This window comes from Molossus molossus, unplaced genomic scaffold (genome assembly GCF_014108415.1).
Source record: "Molossus molossus isolate mMolMol1 unplaced genomic scaffold, mMolMol1.p scaffold_m16_p_19, whole genome shotgun sequence".
In the NCBI taxonomy this organism is placed as follows: domain Eukaryota; kingdom Metazoa; phylum Chordata; class Mammalia; order Chiroptera; family Molossidae; genus Molossus; species Molossus molossus.
In genome coordinates, this window is record NW_023425354.1 from 38353459 (window position 1) to 38376526 (window position 23068).

Below are 23068 nucleotides of genomic sequence, written 5' to 3' on the forward strand. Positions count from 1 at the left end.
CTGCGCAAGTGAGCTCTCCTCCACCTGGAGGCCGAATTGGAGTATCTGGGTCACCTGGGACCGGGCCGTGGGAGAACCAGCCTCCTTGGGAACGCGAGACGCGGGCTGAAAGGCGGAGCGGCCGGAGGGGTGGGCTGCTGGCGCCTCTGCTCCGTGGGCCACAGTGTGCCGGCCGCGCTCGCCACCTGCCCGGAGGTCTTTCCATGAGCGGAACAGGGTCTCGTGCGAGCGGCTGTGTGTATCTCTGCGGGGAGCGGTTACTTCGGAAAGCTCAATACTGAGCTCAGGCAGCAGGGAACCAGCGTTGGGCCCTTGCTCTGGTTCTCTCTGGACAGGTAGGACGGAGTGCGGTGCGGCTGGCAGGCCCCTGGGAGGGGAGCACTGTGCTCAGCAAGGAGGCTGAGGTGTTCCTGGTCCCCCAGACCTCTGGGAGGTGGCAGAGCCTCACTCGGGGTTTCTACACTTGTGTCAGCCATGTGTTCATCCGCACAGTGGGGAGGGTCCTTGTCTGAATGGGTTTGGGTGGGGTGGCCTATTATAAGGTCAGACCTAGTGCCTTGTGTGGGGAGGTGCGGCATGGATCAGACCCTCCTGGGTTGAAGTTGGCTCTAGCATGTACCCGCTGGATGACCTTGGGTTGCCTCCCTGAGCCTCTGGACCGGGTCCTCCTTTGTCATTTAGGAACCCCATACCAAGATGCCCACTACTGGCCTGGCTCACAGTGGGTGTGCCAAACATTTCAGTCGCACAAGGAGGTCATTATAGCCTCTGGTCAGAGCATGACTTCAGCAGTTAAACCTCCTGGGTTCAAATTCTCATCCTGCCACTCACTAGCTGTGTGACTTGGAACTGCTCCTTGTCCTCAGTTTACCTCTCTGTAAAATGGGAATAGAGTTTGGGCCCGTCTCGCAGACGTGTCACAAGGATTAAGTGACTTATTTGTGGAATGAGCACTAAAGCAGCGCCTGACCCATAGTCAATGCCTCGTGTTCGCTGTTACCTAATTTCTTCAGTAAGTTGTGACGAGTTGATTTCTTGGGAGGCTGGCGGCCCACCTGTTCTGTTTATTTTGAAATGGGGCCCCTTTCTGCACAGCCAGAATTTATCCAGGGTGGCAGGTGTGTGCACATTCTTGCATATTTGTGTGAGCGTGTGTGTGTGTGTGTGAGACTTTGAGCTGTGCCGTCCTGCGCAGGCCTGGAGAGCAGCTCCTGTTACAGCCCGGGTGCCAGGCTGGAGCCCGACGCTCCCAGGCTCCCGTCGGCTGGCTTCCTCAGGTTGCCTGCGTCTTAATCGCTGTCTTGTTTGCCTCGCTCCCCTGCTCTACCCACTGGCTGGGGTTTCTGTTGCGCAGTCTGGCTTGTGAGTTGACCTGCTCTTGACCTCCCAGGAATAAAGCGAGGTTTCAGAAGGCTGTCCTCCGAGGTGAGTGTGCTCCTGCCCTGCCTGACCTCCTGCCCCTGTCAAGGAACACATGGGAATAACATGGGATTTGCTCCTCATTCATGGACCCATTCAGGAAGATTCTTAAAGCAGTAAACAAGTCAGAATTGAACTGTTTTCAAAGATACTGGACTTTTCATGATAAAGAGGGCTAATGATGTGTGTTGACAATCCAGTGCTAAGTACTTTACATCTCCCTCCCCTGAAGGTAGTACCAGCCCCCCCATTTTACAGACAAGGAAATTGAGGCATATAAAGGTTAACTTAATCCAAGTTAAGGCAGCTGGACAGCAGTAGGGCTGGAATTTGAACCCAGGTCTGTTGGGCTCGGCCTGAGCACCTGACCATCCCTCTCCACGCCGCCTCTGGCTGGCATTCCTGGAATAGCTCAACAGTGACATCCTGTTATCTGAGCCTCTCGCTCTCTGTAATTATAGTTTTGGTGATGTGAGCCCAGTACAGCTGTGTAAACTGAGGTGCCCCTGGGCTCAGGGGGAGACATTCCGTGGCCTTTGGGTCTCTCTCTGCATGTTAGAGAGGGTGGCCCTGCTGTCTTCTCCCCCGGAGCTGGCGTCCCCTCAACTCCACGGCAGCTGCATTCCTCAACCCCCAGTTGCTCGCCTTCCTCTGCCCAGCTCGAATGGTCCCTAAAGAAGAGAGCTTTGAAGATTATATAATGAAGAAGGTCATGGGTAATCGAATGGCCTTCACAGGTCCCTCATGTAAAGTGTCCTTGTCAAGCTCCCCCCGCCCCTGAGGCTCTCTTCCCTAAGAGGCATCTGAGGGGCCCCCCGCTGGGAGTGACCCTGGGGGGACTCAATGTTTCAAGAATGCTGGGTTTTGATCTAGTAACTGGAAATCACGAGCACTCGTGGGGTCGGGGGAGGAGGAGGATGGCTCCTGCTCCGAGGAGCTTGTTTCTGTTGGCTGGTGGGCTGCCTGTTCCACGGGAGCCTGCAGACACGTGAGCAGATCACTGATCAACACCTGCACTGGGACACGCTCCCTGTCAGCTGTCGGAGCCCTGGCCTTTCCCACAAGTAAGGCACAGAGAAGGGCAGGGCTGCGAAGGTTTGCTGGGCGGCCAGCATGCCAGCTGCTGGACGGCACGCATGATGTCATTCTGTGCTCACAGTGATCTTTGGAGGCTGATCTTTCCCCCTCATTTACAACAGAGGAAATAAAGGCTCAGAGACACTCTGGCCACTGGCCACAGTTCCTTAGCTGGTAGGAGGTCAGGGTGAGGTGTGAACTTGAATTTTTCTGACTCTGAGTCCCATGATCTTTCTGAGTAAGATAGAAAGATCTCCCTCTCTCTCTCACCCACACGTGTACATATATGTGCGTACACACACACACACTACCTTAGGCTCACTTTCATGGAGTAGCATGTTTCTTGTACATATGGGTTGGAGAGGGCTGGACAGAATCAGCAGCCCCTTGCTGGCTGGGGAGGGCTCCTTTTGGGTCTGGCCGCTCTGGCAAATGCTGCCTCTCTCCAGTGCCCACCTCTGGGGGCTGCTAGGAAGAGCTGGAGATGGAATTGTGGGAGTAGTGGCATCAGCTCTTGGCAGGTGCGGGGCTCCCCTTGCCTGGGCAGGGCAAGGGACGGAGCTCAGAAGTGGGGAGACACCTGGGCTGGGAGCTAGCATACCCTCTCCGCCACGAAGTGCCTTTTTAACGAAAAAGACAAACAGTCTCTGACCTGTTGGCTCTTTGCTGGAGAAAGTCAGCTCTTGAGCTTCCTGCGTTCCTGGGTGCTGGAAGGCCAGCAATCCCCCGGACAAGCCGGCAGGGAAGTCTTGTCTTTATAGTAAAAATGCTAATAAAACATTTCTAGAATCTGCTCCTTCCTTTCCACCCACACTGCCACGAACTAAATTACCTTTTGTTCTCCTCATTTGCTGAATTGCGGTAGCTTCTTAATTGATTTTCCTGTCTCTGGATTCTCCACACCCACTTCAATCTGTCCTCCACATGGTTTCCAGAAGGGTGATTGTTCAGAAATGCAGATCTGATCATGTTTCTTCCTTGGCTCCCCTCCCCAGTCCTGCAAGATTGAGTGCAGATGCCTTAGTGTGGCCTTCCAGGGCCTTCCAGAGCCTTCCAGAACATTCCAGGACCTGCATGAGCTGGCTTTGCCCCTGACTGGCTGCTCTCTCTGTCTTCCCTGTCTCCTCTAGTTTCCAGCTACTTGCTATACCTTTTAAAAAAAAAAAAAAAAGTTCTTTTGTGATTCTGATCTTGACTCAAGCTGTGTCCCCCACCTGGAACCCCCTTGCCACACACCAACCCATTGAGCTCACGTTAGGGATCCCCTCTTCTTTGATGCCTTCCTAGGATCTCAGCCGCCCCACTCCACAGTTAGGCCCGCCCTCTTGGGACCACAGCCAGTACACAAACCTCTGTCAGGGCCCCTCACTGGCATGCACCATGTGGCACTGGCGGTCCTGGTCTGCAGGGCCCGAGGAGGCCCACTCCCACGCCTGACACCTTGCTGGGACGTGTTTCTCCACATGGTCTGTCTGTCAGAATAGTCAGGGCCCCATAAGGATCTTCCCTGTCCTGTAGGTCAGACGGCCACAACCCAGCCAGGCTTAAAGGAAGAGGAAACAGCCCTGGCTGGTTTGACTCAGCGGTTAGCACATCGGCCCTTGGACTAGAGTCTCGGGTTTGATTCCGGACCAGGGCACATACCTCGGTTGTGGTTTGTCCCCCGCCCTGGTTGGGGTTGTGCGGAGGCAACCAGTGTGTCCCTCTCACGTCGATGTCTCTCTCTCTCTCTCTCTCTCCCCCTCTCCCTCTCCCTCTCCCTCTCCCTCCCACTCTATCTGAAGATCAATAGAAATATCCTCGGGTAAGGATTTAAAAAAGGGGGGGGGGAGGAAACAGGCCTTAGATGGGAGGAGTGTGACATTCTTGGTGGCCATCTTTATTTTTTTTTTATTTTTTATATTTTTATCCTCACCCGAGGACATTTTTCCATTTTTTGTTCAGGTAGAGTGGGAGGGAGAGAGAGGAACAGAGAGAGAGAGAGAGAAACATCGATGTGAAAGGAACACATCGAGTGGCTGCCACCCGCACAACCGACCAGGGCCGGGGACAAACTGCAACCGAGGTATGCGCCCTTAGCGGGAACCGAACCTGGGTCTCTCAGGACCGCAGGCCGACGCTCTAACCGCTGAGCCAAACCGGCCAGGGCTTGGTGGCCATCTTTAATTACGGTCGTGGCCTCCACTTGTAGCACGATCCTGACTGTCACATGGGGAAGAACTCTCACCACCTGCAGCCAGCGGCAGGCTTTTCCACCCATTCGTTTTCTCTAGATGTGCAGGGCGCTAATGTCGTGTCCCCCACCCCCAGTGCATGTGCTCCTGGAGGCTGGGTCATCTCGTGGCTTCCTAGGAGCAGGTACAGCACTCAGAACCAGCTACTTCAGGCAGGTCGTCAGGACGACCAGGATTCCCCTTCGCTCCGTCCCCCTAGTCAGGTTCCGTGTCCGGTGTACTTCAGGTCCTGGGTAATAGACACGAAGGACCTGCCAGGTGGTACACGTGCATTGGAGTCCATTAGGTTCCTTTTTCAGGTATATGTCTCTCTCTAAACCTCAGTGTGCTCATTTGTGAAATGAGATAATAGAAGTGCCTATCAGAGTATTACATGAGGCAATACACATAAAATGCATAGCCCAGTGCAGGGCACATAGGAATATCCAGTTAAAAAACAAAAACGGCACCCCGGCTGGTTTGGCTCAGCAGTTAGTCGTTGGCCCGCAGACCAGAGAGTCCCAGGTTCAGTTCCCGCTAAGGGCACATACCTCGGTTGCGGTTTGTCTCTGGCCCCGGTTGGGGTCATGTGGGTGGCAACCAGTCAATGTGTCTCTCTCACATCGATGTTTCTCTCTCTCTCTCTTCCTCCCTCTCTCCCTCCCGCTCTATCTGAGGGTAAATGCAAAAATGTCCTTGGTGATAAACACACACACCGAAAAACAGTACATACACAGTTGTGGTAAAAATAGTCCTGGGATACAAAAAGTACTTCAGAGTAGATCACAGACCTGACCAAAAGAGAGAAAACTGTAGAACTTCGAGCACGTAGGAGAGCGTCTTTGTGAATGTGGGCTGGGCAGAGACTTCTTAGGAAAGAAAAAGCACAGACCAAAAAAGAAAAAGAAAAAGAAAAAAGAAAAGGTTAAATTGGACTACAGGAAAACGTAGCTGCCCATAGCCGTTTGGAAGGACTTCTGGCGGGACGCTTTGGGTCCCGAGAAGAAATCTTCTCATAGGTTCTTTGGAGGCCAATAGGAAGCTTTCGCCTTCGAGACATTAGCCTTAGAAGGTTTAGAAAGTTCAGTGTAGTGCGGGCTTAATACATGTTAGCAGGAAGGGCTACTGTCAGCTGCAGGTAGCAGAAAATGTGATTTCAGCGACCAGGCCGTTCTGTTTCTCCTACCACGAAGTGTTTGGAGTTGAGCGGCGTGTGTGTGTGGTCAGTGGCAGAACACTGCTGGCGTCTCTGGTTCTCTCAGGACAGCGCTTGGCAATTCTAATCTTCGAAGCAGGAAGGGGGGCTGTGGGCAGCGAGCTTCCCGGAGACTGTCCCACTTGAGAGGAGAGCAGACACTTTCCCAGCAGTTCAGTGGACACATCCTTGTTGTGTCTCACTGACCAGAGCTGTCACACGTAGCCAGCCTCAAGGGATGCTGGAGGTGGGGCCTGGGTCATTGCAGTAGCCATGCTAGACCCCACGCCAGGTCAGTTACAGGATGTGAAGTCAGGATTGAGAACCACCGACTCGTACCAATTCATCCCTGGCCACAGGGGGGCCCAAACAGAAGCGGTCTGTGAGTGGGGAAGAGGTCAGGAGTCAATATTCGATAACGACAGTGCCTAACACAGCACCTAACATTCCAGAGCAGTTCGCCATCCCACTAATTGTCTCCTGGCATCCCCGAGGTGCTCGCCTGCCCCTTGCCCTTGTCCTTTGTCCCCTGCACAGCCCTTTTTTCTTTTCGATGATGGCCTGAGTTGCTAGGCAACCATTCATGTTCCTGGAAAGGAAGACCTGTCTTTCCAGTGTTGACATAATTTCCTGCTCATAGCAGGTGTTTTCAGACCGAAGTCTGTAACGCCTCAACCTCCCCCGCCCCTCCTTTCTAGTGGCTTTCAGGGACCAGGTCTTAAGGATAGGTCAGGGAGTGACCCTGGCAGGAATCCACCTTTGCCTTTAGGTGCTGCTCTGCCCCCCCCCCACCCCCCGTTCTCCACTTGGTAATTCACACCCAGTTCCCTTCTGGTGTGCAGTGTTGGGGATTCTCTGGGATTACCGCTTGTCATTGAGGGGTTGCTGGCTCAGCGTGCTCTGTGGGCCTGGTGGAGGAAGTGTGTGAACTGGGGCAAAGGCTGTGTCAAGTTAAGGATCTGGCTCCTGACACCTGCTTTCCCAGCAGGAGCGCTGAGCATCGGGCCTTTAAGCGGTGCCCTGAGGGTGGCCGTACCTGCTCCCCTTCTTTGCCTCCCATGGTCCTCTGGTCAGGTCTGTCTGTGGGCACATCTGTCACCCCCACTGTGTGCGTTCCTCAGGCTCACGCATCAGGTTGCTTGTGACCAGGCTGCAGTGCCTGTCAGTGCCCGGCATTGGGAAGAAGTTTCCTGACCACTGGTTGAATAAATGGATAACGGACAGAGGTTCTCCTTTCCCTGGTGCAGTGTCTTCAGACCAGATGGGGAGAGCGGGTGTCTTGCTTTCTCACGTTTAGTCCACTGTGTTCCCACAGCCCCAAGGCTAGCTCTAGAAACATCTCAAGGGGGGGGGGGGGCTTCAGTACTGAATCGAGGCAAGAAGCAACACTGGAAAGGCGGCCCCGAGTCATGCACTCCCCGCTGTCCATGGCTCTCTGAGGAGCACGTGTCCTTCACGCAGCTTCGGTCTCCAGTGGGAGCTGTCTGAGGATATTTCGGTCAAGGAAATGCCTTCCTCTCGAAACCTTTCCTGTTGAGTCTCATGACCTCAGTGGAGCCTGGGATGGGATACAGGTGCTGCTGAGAAACTGGGTCTTTGGCCGTCCACTCCGGCCCAGCCCGAGCTCCATCTGCCCCAGGAAGCTTTGTACGTGCTTCCAAGTCACATCAGCCTGTCCTCGCCCCGCCCTCACATTCAGTGCAGAGGTTAGCACGGGGGATGGCGACCCGTGGTGCTGGCCGCACGGGGACGGTGGCTCACGCTGCGGTGCTTCCGGCAGGGTCTCCCGCACCCACGGCTGTGCTGGCCCCGGTGGGTACTCAGACCCATCAGCCAGGCTAAGTACTCATCCTACTTTGTCTCCGCCTGGGTCTGAACCTCTCGTCCGCAGCCTGCCGTCAGGCCCGGAGTCCGCAGCCTGCGTGGAGCCGGGGAAGGGCGGGAAGCCGAGTTCCCAGCTGTGGCCCTCTCACCCCAGCCGCCTTGGGCACGGCTCCACTTGTGGTCTGGGGCAGACTTGTTTGTTTGTGTTTGAAGTTTCCCGACTCCGGGTTTGACGTCAGGGCAGGGTTGCTGATGGGAGGCTTGGCCGGGAGATCGGCTCTGCACAAATGCGCCCGTCTGGCAGCTTCCCTGGGAGAGCCCGGGCCGGGACCCTGATAGCCGGCCGGGTGAAGGATGCCTGGTTGTGAAACGCCCGGCTCGGGGCTGAGGTCACATTCTCCTCTCCTCAGCCCACTTTCCCTGGTGCTCCTGCTTGCTCTGCCCCTTGCCCTGCAATGGCAGCCCCGTTGGTACCCTCCAGATCTCTGTAGGGCTTGGCAGTGGTAGGGGCGGTGGGCTGGACTTGGTTCGTGCCTGTGTGTGGCGCTGTCAGCTGCAGCGTGACCTCCAGAGGCCTCCTCGTGTTCTCAGAAATCATTTTGCAATGCATTGGCCATGGCAGCCAGACCAGACTGCTTAGCTGCCTGGGCTTGCAGGAAGTTCCCGAAGCATACTCCAGTTTTGTGGAGGAGGTTGGAGAAGTAAGGGGGCCAGCCCTGAGGCCTGGGCAGAGCCCGCGGTGCTGGGAAGGTGGGGCAGTTTCAGGGACGGTGGAGGGAAGGCTGGAGTAAGTCATGAGAGCTTTGGTGACTTTCTAAAGTTTGGAATGGGGTAGATGGGGACCTGGCACTAGCAAAGACTGCTGTGGACATCCCTTAAGAGCCCAGTGCTGCCCACCTGGGAGGAGGGGGGAGGGGTCCCGTAGGTGTTGGGGACCTGGAGACTGGTCTAAAAATTGCACCTGTTGGCTGGAGGACTGAATAAACCGAGGGAAGGGGATGGGAGTGTGGAGTGGCTGTGTAGGGGCCTCCCCTCCTTCTGCAAGCATGCTGGCATCTCCTTGCGAGGTGCAGCCCCAGGTACCAGGCAGGATGGTGGCACGTTTTAATGGATTGAGAGCTGGTTTGGAGCCAGCGATTGGGTCTAGTCCAGAGGGTAGGTTGTTGCAAATCAGGGCCAGAGGCAGTGGCCCACGTGTGACTGGACAGATTTGGGGGCAGTCTGGGCATTGCTGGGCTTGAACTTCAGGGCACAAGAGAGGTAGGCCCTGCCCACTGCCATCCTGCTGTGCCGTTCGGGACAGCTTAGAGGAGCTAAGGGGGTGAATAGCAGGAGTCGTTTCGGGAGATGGTACGGTACAAAGACACAGCATTGGGTTGAGTCCTGAGTCCCTCCACGATTTGAGAAACTCACAGAGCTACTGGGGCCTCGGGCTTCTCTCGTGTAAGATGGGATGATGAAACACCCCTGGAAGTCTCATGGGTTTAGCCCGTGTGGTTCGCCTATTTGTGAGTGACCCCGGTGATGAGCCATGCTTGCCACTGTGCTGAAGCTGGACTCAGAATTGAGCACTACTGTTTGCAGGGTGGGTGGGCGCCCCTTAGCCGGGGAGCGAGCCAAGCGGGCCGCCCAGCACTCACATCTTGACGTGGCCATTTTCTTCCACTTGGTGCTGAGTGCACAGTACTTCTCATCCAGAGTCCGGAGGCTCTGCGATGCTTCCAGCCACGTGAACTGTGTTCTGTGGGGCACTGCCAGCTTGGGGTTGTGTGACGGTGGGGACGACACTCTAGTGCTGTCTGGGATCTGCTGCAGTTTCTACCTCCTGGTAGATTCATTGAGAATCCAGGGACAGAAGGTGACAAGGTGCTACCTAGGTAGGAGAGGTCATGCTTACTCCTGGGGTTGACCACAGAGTATGGCCACGACTTTCACACTCGAGAGAGCCTGCTGCTGTACACGAGAATCTGGTATCCGTCTCTGCCTGTGCTGGGGGTTCACTTGTCCATCTGTATTTCAGCATCTGTCACATCTGTTTCCATAGGCTGAGCTACCCTGCTTGAGACATAGGGCCTGGGTCACCGAGAAGGGCGACAGTCTGCTCAGGGTGCTGCAGCAGCCCACGCCCGAGTCGGGGTTAAGGTGGCATCTGGCCACTTCCATGGCCTGCGCCATGGATTTGGGGGTCACCCAGAGAAGGGACCGCTCTCCCAGGCACTGAAGTTTTCGGGTGCAGTGGACTTGTCGGGTGCAGTTGTCTGGAAAGACGTGCAGAAGCCTGGACAAGACAGTGCGAGCAGCGCTGGCCGAAAGCCTTCCTGCCCTCTTCAGGCCGCGCTGCGGGCTGAGCGGGATTCGTGCGAACAGCGTCCCGTTCAGTGGCCACTCCATGTATTCTGGACGTTGGGCGAAGCCCTTTGCATGCGCGAATCCCACAGTGAATTCTCAGCTATGGAGAGTATATTATTTTCTTCATCTTACAGATGAGGAAACTAAGATAAGTAAGCTGGTCACTCCACACAGCTGGGAAGTGATCGCACCGGGGGTTGAACTTAGGTCTGCCTGGCTGCCAAGCCTGTTTCCCACTAGGGGTGGTGGAACCGGTAACTAATGGCAGGCAGGCCCCCACCAGTCAGAACAGGTGCTGATGGTAAGCGGGAGGCGTGGGCATATCCAGGCACCAGGTGGAGTGTTTGCCTGGTTATTACCACTGCACTGCCGGCCAGTCCGGCACAAGGGCTGGCCCTGCCCGGCCACCCGGGGAAGCCTGCGAGAGGCTTCTGCTCGGACGACCGTGTCAGCAGCTGGCTGCCTCCAGGGACTTCAGTTCTGTAGCTGCAGCGGGGCCCCGTGTCCCAGAGCAGCCTGGCTTGTAGGTCCCCTGTAACAGCCACGGTGCTCTCTGAAGGGGGGATCTGGGCTCTGGTGCCAGCTACAGGGTGGCAGGTCTAGTCCGCACGTCAAGGAAGAACGAGGGGCGTTTGGCAGCTTAGAGCGGAGCAGACGTGTGAGGCCGCCTGTGTTTCCACGTTCCTGGCAGTTCTGGGAGCTGCGCTCTTTCCCTGTGGAAGTCTCTCTCCTGTGGCATGTGCTTCGGGAAATCTGACAGGTGTCTGCCCTTCAGGGATGTCCACAGGCCTCCCTCCACGGAGGAGATGCTCACGGCAGCCTCTGTTCGGGAGGCCCGTTTGGGAGTCACCCTGGAGTGGCTGGAGGTGGCACATGTGAGGTTGGTCGGGATCCAGATGAGGGGCCCAGGGGCTCCTGTGGGTGGGCGCTGCCTGGAATCGATGCCGCTCGGCCCCGGCCATGGCCTCTGGTGCTGGAGGTTTGAGCACTGAGGACAGGGAGGACTTGGGTTCCCTGGAGTCAACTGGGGAGCTGGGTCTTGGCCCTTGTGTCGTTAAAATAAACCGCACCTGATCTGTGAGCTCTGCCTGCATTGTCCTAGAGGGCAGCCCAGCTTTCAGAGTCTTCTTCAGCTCCGTCTTTGACATGGGCGTGACCCCCCCATCTTCCGTGTGGCCCAGGGAGAATCTGAAGACGCAGCTTAGCGAGGGTGCCACCGACTGCAGCTCCCACTGAGCGGTTGACATCCTCTATCTACATTCTCTCATGTAAATCTTCGCAGCAGCCCTTTAAAGCAGGTCAGCTCCATTTTACAGGCGGGGAAGCTGAGGCCGAGGTTAAGCGTCCTGCTGGGGAGTGTGGTGGCGAGGGGCTTTGAGGACAGGTCCTCCCTCACAGGTCGACGCTTCCTCTTGGACGTGGCTGGAGTAACCAACAGGAACGTAGTAGGACCTGTTCGCATTTTTTTCTTGTTCCAAGCACTTTTAGAGAAGTTACTTTAGCCCCATCTTCCATAAAAGGATGCCCTTTTTTTTTTTATCCTCACCTGAGGACATTTTTCCATTTTTTGCACAGATAGAGTGGGAGGGAGAGAGAGGAAGAGAGAGGGAGAGAGAAACATCGATGTGAAAGACACATCGAGTGGCTGCCACCCACATGACCAACCAGGGCCGGGGACAAACTGCAACCGAGGTACGTGCCCTTAGCGGGAACCGAACCCGGGTCTCTCCGGACCGCAGGCCGATGCTCTAACCGCTGAGCCAAACCGGCCAGGGCAAGGATGCCCTTTTTATAGAGGGTGGGATTGAAGCTCAGCTAAGGGGGATTTCCCTGAGATCCTTACCTAAATGTCAGAGCTGGGACCTAGATCTTTTAGCCTAGGGCACTTAGCGCCTGCTGGGTGCCATGTGTGGGTAATACCCATCACTTGTTTGTGGGCTGGCTTGATGGCCCTCTGCTCTTTCTATAAACCAGGCTGAGTGTCAGAGCAATGAGGGGCACACACTCCCAAAGCCAAAGAATCTTGGGGTGGGGTGAGACTTAGTTTCAGCTTGGGGTCCTCCCCTTGGGCCAGAGTACCAAGGACTCTTTCCCTCCTGCTCTGGTTCCAGTTGCTAAAACCCTGGGTGCTTTTCCTGGAAAATTTATATCTTGTGGTTTTGTGGTGAAGAGTTGACTCTGCCCACGGAAGGCCCCCTGGCAGGCCCCTGGGCTGGGCTGGCAGGCCCCACCATGGTTTCTCTGGGAAAGTAGCCCCTGGGTGCTTCTGTGACTATGACTCACTTTCCAAAAAAGTGAGAGCAGCCTTGTTTTGCTCAGATGTGAGCTGCACCCCATTCGTGGAGAATGCGAACAGCTATGCTCCTCCAGCAGAACCCTGGTCTGCAGGTTTCATGTCTTCCTTACGAGCTCCGGGAGGTGGCAGCCAACAGGACACCGACTGCTGGCCAGTGGGGCACAGGCCTCTGCCCACCAGGCTCGTGGGTTTGAAGTGGGTGCAGTGAGGGATCATTTCCAGTTCCGCACAGTCCTCCCCACAGGCCTGCTTTGGGCCGTCCAGCAGGGACTTTTCAGCCTCTGAACAAAGAAACGCTCGCTCCTCTCCTGGGGAACTTGCCCTGGTTTTTGAGACTCGCAGGCTCCTGCGTCGTCACTTGCCCGATTGGCATTTGTTTTCCATTGTCATTTGGTAAATGTGTGCACCCGCTGAGAGTACAAAATGTGTTACGTGTTCATTTATTTATTCAACAAAGGTTGTACAGTAGCAAACCACGTGCCAGGTACTGAGCTGGTTCCTGGGGATCTAGCAGTGACCCTCAAATGTCTGGAGCAAGAACACAGACCACGCACCTGGCCCCATGGAGTGCACAGTCTAAGGAAGGAAGCAGACAAGTAAAATATTAGAACCTTAATGTGTGATCTGATGGAGGAGAGGGCGGGGGGCTAAGGAGCAGGGCTGGAGGGCTTGGGGACAGCGTCCTGGAGGAAAGGCTATCGAGGCTGAGCTGTGGGGACTGAGGGGTTACCGGGAAGAACCTTGAAGGCAGAGGGCTGGTGGCTGAAAATGTCTAGACACGCCGAAGGGGGGGCTGAACTAGGGAGAGCCCCGAACGCTGGCTCATGGTGGAGGTCAGATTGGCTGGTCTTGATTTGACCTGTGATGGCCAGAGTCTTATGCAGAATGGATGTGTTATTAATCAGCTCCCAGGGTTATGGCCCTGGAAACTCTCATGCCAGTGACGAAGGCCCTCGCTGCTGCTGCTGCTGCTGCTGCTGCTGCTGCTGCTGCTGGGACCAGCAGCCTGACCTCTTGGGTTAGCGTGGAAAAGAATGCTTTTGACTTGGCACCGTTATGGGATTTATTGCCGTCTTTGCTCAGCTCTTTGAAGCCATGGCTTGAGTTCAGTCTGGAGTGGAGGGAAGGACTGGCGACGAGAAACATCTTAATGTGGGGATGAGGCCAATGAGCTTCCTTGCCTCCTTTCTCCCTTAGGGTTTCTGAGCACATGTTCTGAGTAATAGGCCAGTGGGGACAGTCACAAAGAGGTAGACACTGCCTCCGCCCTGACGTGTACTGATGGGGGACTAACCTAGTCACTGGGGGGTTTCCATACTGTAGTTCAGTCCTCCCTTAGGCCGTGCGTGGGCTGGATGTTATCATTCCTGTTGTACAGGGGAGAGAACCAAGGCTCAGAAAAATCAGTGAACTTAGGGTCACACCACTGGTAAATGGCAGAACCTCGATTTGAACCCAGATTCTGTTAAACGCCAAAGCCTGTTCTATGTCCACTGCCCCCGGGAGACCACGCCAGAGGCTCGACTAGGCTGGCTGTGACAGGGCTGCCGTAGAGACGCAGACGGTGGCTCGGACGGGGAGGCGGGCTGGAGGCGGGCTGGAGGAGGGCAATGGCTTCTGGCCGGAGCAGACGGTTTGAGCAGAGGTCCAGGGGGTAGGAAAGTATAGGACATGTTTCAGGAATGTTTCCTAGGTGAGCGTGCACCCGGAGGGCAGCACAGGCCGGGGTGGAGTGGAGATGAGCCTTGAAAAGAAGGATGGAGCCCTGATTTTGGAATTGGCCTCTGGTCACACTGGAAGGGATGGACCAGAGTGGGGTGAGCCTAGATGAGGGGCACGGGTACCTCTACTTAGGCCTTTAGGATACAAGAGGCATTTGTGGCTTCACGTGTGTGAGCTCCATGCTCTGAAGACATTGCCAGGGCCTTGGGCTCATTAATAGGACACAGATCCACTCTGTGTGGCAGCCTGGGAATGCCCGCCCCAGGTGAGAATGTCTGATTAGCGATGCCTGCTCTGGGTCCCCGAGGGCACGCCATGGGTTTGCTTCTGGCTAGGTTTCACTCAACATGGGAACTGGACACCTGAGTGGAATTATTTGTGTTCGGACGCTGCTCCCTCTCCTAGCGTTTACCTTCACTTGCCACTGAGCCCTCTGAAGGTAGCAAGACTTCGCTGAGCGCGGGGCCACACCAGCGGGCCAGCGCCCCGTATCGAGCAGATCGTGAGCTCGGGACCAAACAGGTTTCTGGGGGCGATTTCAGGAGGGCCGCTGCAGGAGCAGTGGTCTGTCGTCCTCATGGGTCTCGGGTCACACCTCACAGCTCCTCCGGCCGCGGGGCCTTTCCCTGGAGTCTGCAGCGGGAATTCAGGGATCGTGACTTTGCAGAGGAACGCTGGTACCTTTACTTTCATGAATCTTACCTGAAATTCAGTCTGTTGTTCAACTTGGAGGTAGGCCACAAGGCACACTTGTCCTGGCAAGTGTGACTCGGTCACCAGCACACATCACAGCTGCTTCCAGATCACGTTACCGTTGTGGAGCTGTTTGAAGAGGCGCAGCTTCGACGTTGTGGAAACCAGGAGACCCTCTGCTAGTTCGAGTCGCTGCTTTAATGAGGACACTTTTAGTACCCTATTGCAATTTTAAGTAATATTCTCATGAATGTATTTACATGTAATTGATTTCCTTTGTTATCCTAAGTGTTTTGTTTTACACACTCAAAAGCACTATTCTTGTCTGGCCAGTGTGGCTCAGTGGTTAAGCACTGACCCATGCACCAAGAGGTCACCGGTTCGATTCCCGGTCAGGGCACATGCCCAGGTTGTGGGCCTGATCCCCAGTGGGGGGCATGCAGGAGGCAGCCAGTCGATGTCCTCTCTCATCGATGTTTCTATCTCTCTCTCCCTCTCCCTTCCTCTCTCTCTAAAATCAATAAAGGGGTGGAAAAAAAAACAGCACTATTCTTAGTGATATGGACCTCCCCAGACTGCCAGAGGGGTCCGTGGTACAAAAAATGGTCAAGAACTCCTCTTTGGATATTGGGAGCCTTCCTGGATATTTGACAGTTAAAATTATGATGATCATTAATTACTTTTTAGTATTATCACTGTGCTGTTTAGAGACATATTCTGAGGTGCTTACAGATGGCAGGTAAAGGAATGAATTAGCGCCACAACCCTCCGCGGGGCAGTAGGACTGGGAAGTGACTCGAAGGCTGGGTTTCTGTACAAGACTTTGCAGGTGGTGCTGGCCTTCTGGGGAAGCTTGAAAGTCACTAAGATGCGGCCATTAGAGTCTGGTCAACATCTTGGCAGCTCTCACTGGGTCCCGGGGTCACCCGATCTCAGCCGAGCCAGGACCCTGGTCTTCTTCAGATTGTGTGCTCATTTCCATGTGTTGGGGTCCAGTCCCCCTTCTCTACAATCGGTCCTGGGCTGTGCCGTCCATCTTCCCCCCTCTTCATTCCTCAGTCCAGGGGGCCACCCAGATGGAGCCCAGTGTTTGTCAAAGAAAACATCAGGCTGACCTTATTGAAACTTACTGTACTTGAAGTTTTAGTCTTGTGAAAGCTGTGGGCACTTTTCGCTTGGAAAATGCACAGACTCACATGTTGGAGATTTGCATACACTTCGGGGTGTGGGTCCTGCCAGCCTACTGTTGGACCCGAGCCGTGGCCCCTCACTAGCGGTGCTGTAGCCCAGGAGGCAGTCAGCGTGCGTGGGCCAGACACGCACTGATATTTTCTTTTTTCTCAGCCTCCCTGAGCGGGGGGTTCTGTTATTATCCCCATTTTCTGGAGAAGGAAACAGACTTCTGGGGATGGGGCGTCAGGTAACTTGTCTAAGGTCACAGGGCTAGGGTGTGCCTGAACCCCCAGAAGCCAACACAGGGCGTCTGATTCCAGGCTGGATGCGTCCTGAGTGGAAGGTTACCCGTCATCCTCAACTCCCCACATCTTCCCTATCGTCAATTACTAACTCCCTCCCCAGTCTGACCTCCCCCACTGCAGCAGGAAGTCCCTCTTATGTTTGCCCCCGGTCTCCATTCTGACCAGTGCTGCCAGTCCCCCTCCGAGGACCATGGTCAGCCATCTGTGGGTGGGGTGGGGGTTATGGGTGGCCTCCAGGTTTTCTGCCGGCCCTCCCAGACCCTTCTCCTCTCTCCTCTCCCCTTTTTCCTGCTTCAGCATCTCGAAGTGGCAGCAAAGGGGGATTTAGCACGCTCCAGTTTGCAGAGCCCCCCTCTAGCAGGCATGTGCCCTGAATGAACCTCCTTTTCTTTTCTGGGCTCCCGCAGGCCAAGCTGGTCCGGTATATCTGCAAGCAACGGCAGTGCAAGCTGAGCGTGGCCCCTGCTGAGAGGACCCCGGAGCTCAACAGCTACCCTCGCTTCAGTGACTGGCTGTACACCTTCAATGTGAGGCCAGAGGTGGTGCAGGTACGCGGGCCACCGGGCTGGCTCGGGCTGGGGTACGGGGCGGGTCAGCCAAAGGGACCACATGCAAACCCAGGACAGCTCCACTGTGGCTGTGACTGGGGGGCAGTGCTGTCCACTCCCAGGAAGGGAGGGTACGGGGACAGCAGCAGGAGGGACCAGGGTAAGTGTGGCTGGAGCATGTGTCCTGGGTGCCGTTGCTCTGTGAGTCAGGCAGCCTGACCACACCGGTCCTTTACTGGCTCACCGTAAGGACAGCAGCCAGCATTTCTGGAAACCTTGGCCGCGCGACAGACACTGTGCTGAACACTCTGTAGAGATAATCTCACTTGGGTCTCACAAGCCCTGTGAAGGCGTTACTGTCACCAGCGCCGTTTTATACATGAAGAAATGAAAGCACAGAGTGGTTAGGGACTTGTTTAAAACCGTACAGCTAGTGATAGCTTTGGGGTTTGGAAACAAGGATCTGAGTTTAATTTCTCTTGTAACAGCTGTGTTATACCGTTTTCCTCCTTTGTTCCCTCATCCCATCCATCCAGCCAACCTGCCAACTAACTAATTTGCCCAGGGCGCGTACCCTCTGCGGGGAGGGGGCACGGGACCGCTCCCATGGGCATGAATCAATCAGTGCTTGGCAGGTGTGGTTCACCCAGGCAGGTCTTTAAACCCCTTCCTTCTAAAAGAAAAGATTGGCTCTTGCTGTTGTTTTAAAAGCAATCTGAATACATTGTGTGGAGATACTTTAGAAAACAGAAATAGCCACTCCTATTTCCACCACTTGCAGAAAGTCGATGATCATTAAGATTCTGATTTTTCTTTCTAGTCTTTTTCTTCTATTATTTAAGTTCTTTAACATGTTTCTGACAGGTGAGAGCTGTGCAGTCTCATGAGGTAGGCATTAGCCAGCAGGGCCCGTCGCTGGGCACGCGGCAGGTCCGCGCCGAGAGGCGCCGCGATCCCAAAGGTGTGGACGCGCCCGTGCGCTGCGTTCTGGAGACGTGGCGCAGGAAAAGGAAAGAAAAATATTTAGTAACCTTTTATATTTAGTACATGTTGATGACACTGTTTTGGATATAAGTTAAAATGTTATTAAAATTAATTTCTACTTTTCAAAATATGGCTACTCAAAAATTAAGATTTAAAGATGTGGTTTGCATTCTGTTTCTATTGGGTAATACTGGTTTACATCATCCTGAATAAACATTTTTAGATTGTTGCTTTTGTCCTTTGATAAACTAATCCGCACATTTTCCTGTATTCTCATGCTTAGCACCCCCCCCCCCTTTAAGTGGCTGCATAATGGTTGATTGAGTGTAGTATGTGATACAGTTTACTGGGTAGAAGTTAATTCCAGTTGTTGGTTATTATATATAACACAGTGGTTAATATTATCTCTGAAGCTATTTTTACTCTTAGGGATTTTCCCTAGGAGAGATTCCTGGGCAGGAAGTGACATGAGTGTGGAAGTTCCTGTCACCGGGGAGGGGGTGGGGAGGGGGTCCACAGGGGAGCTCACAGCGCCTTGCTGGCTCCCGGCCCCAGCCCCAGCGGCCCTCGTGTTTGTGATACACATCAGCCTCGGAGAAGTGGGCGGAAAGGAGTTGGCCTGTGTGAAGGTTAGGGAACGTGCTCTGTGAGATGGAGTTTCCTTGAGATTATTAAGTTGCACATAAAAGGCACGATGAGCTGCATCTCTCCATCCTTCTTGCCCACTGACCTGCCTGACAGGTTTCTGCCGTGCAGGCAGGAGCTCCAAACATGTAACGGTTCCTCCATGACAACAGATTTAAAACCATGGACTTGGAGACTATAGAGAGTTGAATGGTCCCGTTAGCCCCCCGCCCAAGCTCAGCATTCACCCCCCGTCCCCTTAAGACCTCAGAGACGGAAAGCCGCTGCTCCTCGCACTTGGGTCTGTAGCTCACAGTTGAGGATGGGGCCCCACAAGGCGGTGACTTGTCCAGCATCTCATCACCATCGTCCCTGCTTGACAGATGGGGACCTGGGTTCAGAGAGGCCACGGGGCTCTACCAGGGTCCCCGAGCTAGTGACAGGGACAGTCAGACTGGGCCTGCTGCACTCCAAACTGTGCCTTCTAACTTCCTTTCTTGGGCCTAAGACATCTTTGGCAGATAGATGACTTAGCTTCTTGAAGGAGTTCCCTTGGATCTCCAGAAACCTGAAGTGTGCAGATGACTCAGGTGTGCCCAGGGCGAAGCCAGTACCAGGGAGGCCAGCTGCAGGGGCTGTTTGGCCCTGGCGCGCCCTGTGGTGGCAGCCAGGACAAGGGCCTTCCCACCAGTCCCAGAGGCGTAGCGGGTACTGAGCCAGGTGATGTTTGAATCACCAAGGCATGAGTGCTGTGTCAGAGCTGGGGGTAAATGAGGGCCAAGCTCCTTTGTATGCGGGGGTCAGGCAGGCGGGAGAGCCCAAAAGCTGGATGTGGTTTGGGAGCCATGTCACCTGGCGTGGAGGACTGGGGCAGGGTCTGAGCCCAGAGCTCTGTGGGGACGGGGAGGGTCAGGGTGAGACAGCAGGAAGGTCTCCAGCTGCCCAGTGACCTCTGCAGCGACTTGGAGATGGTGAGGCAGCACTGAAGCTAACATGTTCCGAGCAGAGCTCTTGTTCTTCCCTTTCCATGCGCACAGGCACGTTTTCTTCCAGCCTGTCCTCCCCCTCCCAGAAGAGGAGCGTCATCTACCCAGCTGCTCACAAGCCCCGAGGCCCCTCTCACAGGTGCAGTCCCTTCGTGAGCCCCGTGGGCTCTGCCCAAGGCACACTGCAGACCTGTCCACCGCTCTGTCCCCAGCACCAGCACTGTGGTCCAGGCTCTTGCAGCAGCCCCTCCCCGTCTCCTTGCTTTATCACTTACCCCCGTCACTCCATTTTCACGTAGCCGCCGGAGTGCCCCCTAAGAAACGTGAGTTGGATCACGTCACTTTCCAGGGCTTCCCGCTCGCCTTCGCCTGGCTGTGCTCCTTGCACGTGTCCGGGAGCACAGCGTGGCAGTGAGCCCAGAGTGGGGACTGTCCAGGCACAGGCCTCAAGGCCAGCCCAGGCTGCGGTTCTGTTTGTTCTGTTTTTTAACCCAAACAATTGTTTGGACTCTGACGGACCCCCACCCACCCCAGGCCCTGATGGATCCTGTGTGCTTTCAGTACAAAGTGGTTCTGCCCATCAAAGCTAGGTGCAAATTTCAGAAACCAAAGTTCCAAACAGCATAAAAACCCAGGCCTTTCCAAAGTTGACCTCAGAGATGGAACAGAAGTCTAAACCATTTCTTATTTATTTATTTATTTATTTTTTTATATTATTTTTTTAATCCTCATCTGAGGATTTTTTTTTCTTTCTATTTATCTTCAGATAGAGGGGGAGGGAGAGAAAGAAACATCGATGTGACAGGGACACATAGACTGGCTGCCTCCAGTATGACCCCAACCAGGGCTGGGGACCGAACCACAACCGAGGTATGTGCCCTTGGCTGGAATCGAACCCGCCACTCACTGGTCCGTGGGCTGATGCTCTGCTGAGCCAAACTGGCCAGGGCTATTGTTTGTTTTCTTAAATAACCATTTTGCTTTGGTAAAGTTGAAGGCTTATAGGAAGATTGCAGGGATAGTACAGTTCCCATATAAACCCTTCACCCACTTTCCCGTCATCATACATTACCACTGGATGCTTGTCAAATCTAAGAAAACAACGTCGATACATTACTATTAACTAAATTCTAAAATCTGTTTGGATTCCACCAGCTTTTCCACTAATCTCCTCTGTCTGTTCTAGAATCCAATCTAGGGTGCCACATCGTTCCTATTTACATTTAAATTGTTTCCCTTTGTTGCTGTACTTGCTAAAATGGGGTCATAGAATATATATCCTGCAGGTTTTGTCTTCATCTCATCTCTCTCAGTATACAAATCCATCTCATTCCCTGCAGTAGACTGGTAAGAGAGGTTTCCTCAAGCTCTCCTAGGCATGACTGTGTTTGAGGAGTGCCCACCTGTGCACACAGAAGGCATTGGCCTGTGCCCAGAAGGGCCTGTGTGCCCAGCAGCTCAGCCCCTGGCCTATAGGGGGAGCCCTTGGCAAGTATTTACTGAAAGTCGCCATGGAATGGAGGCTGGAGATGCTGGAGTTTAAAACAGGGTCTCTTATCTATCTGTCCTTTTTTAAAATTTGGTTTTGGAGGGAAGGTGATCAAATCCGTGAAGTCTGACGGTTTTCTTTTGCTGAGCTCTGGTGCTGAAGCGCCCAGAACTGGGCGGTCACTGCTCGGTGATTTACCCCAGGGCGCTCCCCAAGGCCTCTGGGGATGGTCTTCGTGTGGTGGGAATCATCCCCTTGGCCTCTTTGATGAGTTCTCTGCTGATCTTGACCCTTTGTGGCTTCCTGACTGGGGCCCCGATTTTTCTCTCTGGAAAATATACACATTATACGTGCATGTAGCCAGATGTGTGTGTATCATCTCCTTCTTCCTTTTCAATATTGCCGGGGCTCGTTTCTCTAGGGTTATCTAAATATTATTTCAGCTTTTGGCTTTAGATTGTGGTCACTGGTTTGTGGTCATCAAATTTCCAGGAAATAATGCCTTTCTGCTGGATACAGAGAGGGGATGGACGTGGAAGTGGCCACAAGGAAGTGGTTGCATTTCCCGGTTTTGGGCGGATGAAGAGGCTCTGTGCACACTCCTGATTCCCCCCCCACAGGCGTCAGATCTCAGCCCTCTGGGCTTCAGAGCCTGCTGGGTGCTTCTGACACACGTGGCCTTTGGTTCCTTCTTCACTCCCTCTTCCGGGGATGTTGGAGACAGAGGACTTGGGAGATGCCTTCATGTGTTCACCCAGTGCTCAGACCTTGGTCTAGAGTGACGCTGTCCAATAGAACTTTCTGTGATGATAGAAATGTCCAATACTGCCCTGCCTAACATGGGAGCCACCAGCCATGTGTGGCCATGGGGCACTTGAAATTTGCCTTGTGTGACTGAGAAATTTAAATTTAAATTTTGTCCTTATGAATTTTAATTTAAATAGCCATGTGGCTACTGCTGTACTTGGGTGCAGGTCTGGAGCCTGCCCTGCTGGGGCCCTGTGCTGAGACCTAGGAAGCTAACGACACTCCCCAGTGCCAGGAGCTCACAGGCTGGCTGAAACGCACTACAGGCTGCACCGAGTGCCCTGGCGGAAGCCAGCCTGGGGTCTGGGGAGCAGGCGGGCGACCTCCGCCTGGGAAGGTCAAAGAAGGACCAGTACCAGGGAGGGCTTCCCTCAGGGCTAGAGCTAGCCTGGCGGGAAGGGAAGAGCATGCCAGATGGAGGGAACAGTACCTGCAAAGACCCTGATGTCGGAGAGAGCTGGTGCCCACCACACAGGAAGGGTTTGAAAGGCCTTGTCTGGGAGGAGACTGATGAAGTCACACGTGGGTCTCGGAAAGCACAGGGGTTGGGGCTTTATCTGGGATATTACTGAAGTGTGTGTGTGTGTGTGAGAGAGAGAGAGAGACAGAGAGAGAGAGAGAGACAGGGAGGGTGTTAGAATTGTTTTAAGAAAATCAAACTCTTAGGAGTGAGAAGGCTGATTCATCACGGGGGTGGGGGTGGGGGTGGGGATGAGAAGCCCCTGCCTGGAGGGTTGGAGCATGAAGAGGGCATGAGCGGGAGAGTGAGTTTAGAGGCAGCACCCCTTCCCCCTCCCTGGACACCTGGAGTCACACGCCGACTGTTTGCACCACCACCACCACCACCCCCTTCCACAGGTTAAAAACGAAAAATCACAGCTTCATGTTCTGGCTGCAGCTGGGGAAATGATTTCAGAGCCTGCTGGCATGGGGCCATTTTTTTTCTGTAGCAATTTCCCTGTTGGAAGTTGTTCAGGGAAGTGGCAGGCGCAGGCTGGGAAAGGCCCCCGCAGGCAGAGGTGGGCATCCAGGCGCCCCGAGTCAGCCCACTGTGGTGTTTTTGGAACAGAAGATGGAGTTGGGTCCGGTAAGGGGTTTCTGTTGTGGCCCTGACTGGGCAGGTTTCTCTTTCCCCTTTTTCCATCCTTGCATTCCCACGTTGAAATCAGGCCTGCTCTCAGGAGTGGGGGAGAACGCCCCCTGACTCTGCCGCCGTCTGGGTGTCTGGGTGGCCGTTGCTCTCGGCGGGTGGAGGCTGCATGCAGCGGAGGCTGAGATCAAACCAGGGCGGAGCACTGCTGTTTGGCTCCTCGATGCAGCTCCATCAGCATGGACCCGCTGCCTCGCTCCTGGCCTCGCCCCGT

At 54.5% G+C, this 23068-nt stretch overlaps 1 protein-coding gene across 3 annotated transcripts in view; it reads left to right on the top strand.

Moving 5' to 3' along the window:
* Positions 1 to 23068, top strand: part of KSR1 (kinase suppressor of ras 1) — a 148200-nt gene that overhangs the window by 67603 nt on the left and 57529 nt on the right. For all 3 annotated transcript variants that reach the window (XM_036267721.1, XM_036267722.1, XM_036267723.1), the window contains exon 2: positions 16674 to 16814. In XM_036267721.1, the coding sequence (XP_036123614.1) occupies positions 16674 to 16814 (141 nt within the window). The remainder of the gene's footprint in view (positions 1 to 16673; positions 16815 to 23068) is intronic.